The following is a 2,901-nucleotide window of genomic DNA, read 5'->3' as shown; positions in this document are numbered from 1 at the left end:
TTGGAGTTGCCTTGGCCGTTGTTACCACTGTGGCGGCGCTTACCACCTTGCTGTTGTCTGTTATTGCCTTGGTTCTGCTGGTTGCCACCAGCACCGTGGTGAGTCACGACGTTCACTTGGCGCTGAATACCACGTCCATCATCATGGCTACCACGATCTCGATGTTCTTGAGCAGTTCGTTCGGCGACGAGTAGAAGGTTGACGGAATCTTGCACACGTTGGTCACGGTCGTAACCTCCACGTAAACGAGACACACGCTGCGTGTGCTCATTAGCAATCGATGGGTACACATTCACTGCATGTGACAACACAATGCTAGCCATCTCTCCTGCACGGAGCGATACGTCCATGCGCTCCAGCTCGCGTCGCATGCGCTGAAGATCGCTAACGTAGTCCATCACGCCCTCGCCCTGCCTCAGGCGGCGTGAGTACATGTCCTGCTTCAAGTACACTGAGTTGGTGGCCTGCAAGCCATCGTAGGTGCGAAGCAGCGCTGTCCATAGCTGGGCGGGACGCGCGCTCTCAATGTCGCTCTTGAAGCTATCCAACAGGTCGCCGTGAAGCGACAACACGACCTCCGTGTGGGCCTTGCGCTCACGCGTCTCGTAACAGTTCTTCCATTCCTGGCTGCAGTTGGCACGCGCTTGGTCCTACTCCTCACGGCCTTGGACCAGCTGCAGGAGGCCCTGCCAGTGAAAGATCGTCTGCATCTCTGTCTTCCAGCGACTCCAGTTCTCCATCTTGCCGTCGAACTTCGTCGAGGCCAGCTGGATCTTGCTCATCTGCCACGTGCCCATCGTGTCGCTCTTGGTGGTCGTGGCGTCCGACGTCCTCGTGCCGGGCTCGTAAGCACTAGGGGAGGGGCTTCGAGGATCGAACGGCGCGTTCAAGCTTGTGCCGTACGGGGTGAGCGATGCTGTGAGCTCAGCGTCCAAGTTTCTTTGTGGTCTGGGAGAGGGGAGGCAGATTTCTCGGACGGGTCGCCTGTCAGGTTGATTTTCACCAACTTGCTGTGGGCCAGTCTGGACCGCACCTAGTGCGCGAACAACGGCGGTCGCAATCGCCTGTACGAGCGTCTCGTCTGCCGAGACTGGCACTGGCTGCTGCTCTGCTGCAGAGCTATCAGAACGTCCTTCACTCTCCGAGACTCGCGCCCGCGTTGGGCTCATAACCTGTGAGTGTGCGTGGTAGCTATTGTTTCGCGTGCTAACCATACTCAAACACTAACTGAGGATTGCTGGGCAGAAGGCCTAGCAGGAGGGCACGAGCTCGGATTCAGAAGTGCTGTACGGCGACAGCAGCGAGCCCTCCAGAGTATATTGCATAAGGGGTTAGAAAACGATTGGCTGCAGGAGCCCCTATCCTACAAATCCTGCGAGTTGGTCTGGAACCATAGCGGGCGACGGCTCAGGCGAGCTCCCAGGACCATACTGCACACTCCCACTCGAACACGGCGCTTCATCGCTTTGATGCAGCCCGTGATCGTCTAACAGTGTTAGCTGCAGTGCTAAGACGCCTTCTGTCCAGCAGGGCAGCGCTTGCCCAGGCAATAGCCATTCTTCGCAGTGTAGGAGTAACAGTAACGCAAAACTCCCACTGAATCACCACTTATCTTCTCACTCTTCCTGTAGTGGCAGAACCTTCAGCATCTCGCGGCAACGCTCAAACTTCACACGACTAAGCGCTTTGGTCAATACGTCAGCCACCATGTCGTTCGTCCCAACATGCTCCGTCTTCAGTAGCTTCTCCTCAACGAGATGACGGACAAGATGATACTTGTTCTCTATGTGCTTCGTCTTTGAGTGTTTCCCTGGCCTATCCGATAAGAAGATGCTTCCTCGATTATCCCCAAACAAAGCACAGGTCCTTCAACTTCCCATTTCAACTTCATACACAGTCCTAACATCATTTGTCCCTTCATTCATCGCAACGTACTCCGCTTCGGTAGTATTTTGAGCATTGATCTCTTGCTTGCGGAAAGCCTACGATACCACATTGCCATCGAGCATCGTCACATATCCACTCACGCTCTTGCGATCGTCCACATCATTAGAGTAGTCCGCATCCATAAAGCACGTCAGCTTCACTTTCGAACCATCACCAATGTCATTCACTAGCCCGTAGTTAACGGTATGTGCCAGGTATCGGAGTACGCGCTTCGCCATGAAGTAGTGCTCGTACGTATAGTTGCCGAGGTACTTGCCAAGGTTGCGAACGGCATGAGCAATGTCAGGTCTGGACGCCGAAACCAAATACTGTAGGGCTCCCACTAGCTCGCGGTATGGTAGATAGGTCTGTTCAGTTGGCGCTCTCACTTGCTGGGGTGACGTTGCCTCTGGCGTTATGCAGCCGTTACACAGCCATGCTAAATCTCTTCAAAACGTCCATCACGTACTGGCGCTGACAGTACATCACCTGCCGTTGCACAGGGTCAATCATGATCTCAACTCTAAGTAAGTACTTCACTGGTCCAAGCTCTGTCAGCTCGAACTCACGGGACGGCGGTGCAAAATGCGACACAGAGCTGGTGGTCCAAGCAGCAATACATCTTCCACATACACCGTCATCACCATTGAGATCTCTCCATTATCTCCCACTTTTCGCGCGTACAGACCGTAATCAGAATCCAATCTCGAGAAACCAAGCGGCTTCAACGCTTTGTGCAGGGTGCGGTTCCAAACATTAGGGGCTTGCCGTAGTCCGTAGAGACTTCGTGGCAGTCGACACACAAACACGTCCGGCTCACGTTGAAAACCAGGAGGCTGCTCCATGAAGATTAGCTCGTCGAGATGTCCATACAGGAAAGCGGTCTTGACATCACACTGTAGGATCACCCAGCCGCGCTGGAGGGCGAAGTAAATGGCCGCACGAATCCTCTCAAACCGGATAACAGGTGCATAC

At 54.4% G+C, this 2,901-nt stretch overlaps 1 protein-coding gene across 1 annotated transcript; it reads right to left on the bottom strand.

Moving 5' to 3' along the window:
• Positions 1-112: 112 nt before the first annotated feature.
• On the bottom strand, positions 113-1,169 carry PPTG_19217 (hypothetical protein; the record flags this gene model as incomplete). Its single annotated transcript, XM_008917558.1, has 3 exons — positions 113-235; positions 297-623; positions 672-1,169. 3 exons carry the CDS (start codon positions 1,167-1,169, stop codon positions 113-115), a joined length of 948 nt encoding a protein of 315 aa, XP_008915806.1.
• Positions 1,170-2,901: the final 1,732 nt, after the last annotated feature.

This window comes from Phytophthora parasitica, assembly GCF_000247585.1.
Source record: "Phytophthora parasitica INRA-310 unplaced genomic scaffold supercont2.106, whole genome shotgun sequence".
Lineage (NCBI taxonomy): Eukaryota > Oomycota > Peronosporomycetes > Peronosporales > Peronosporaceae > Phytophthora > Phytophthora nicotianae.
The sequence above is the reverse complement of the archived record's forward strand: the minus strand, read 5'-3'. Positions and strand labels throughout refer to the sequence as shown.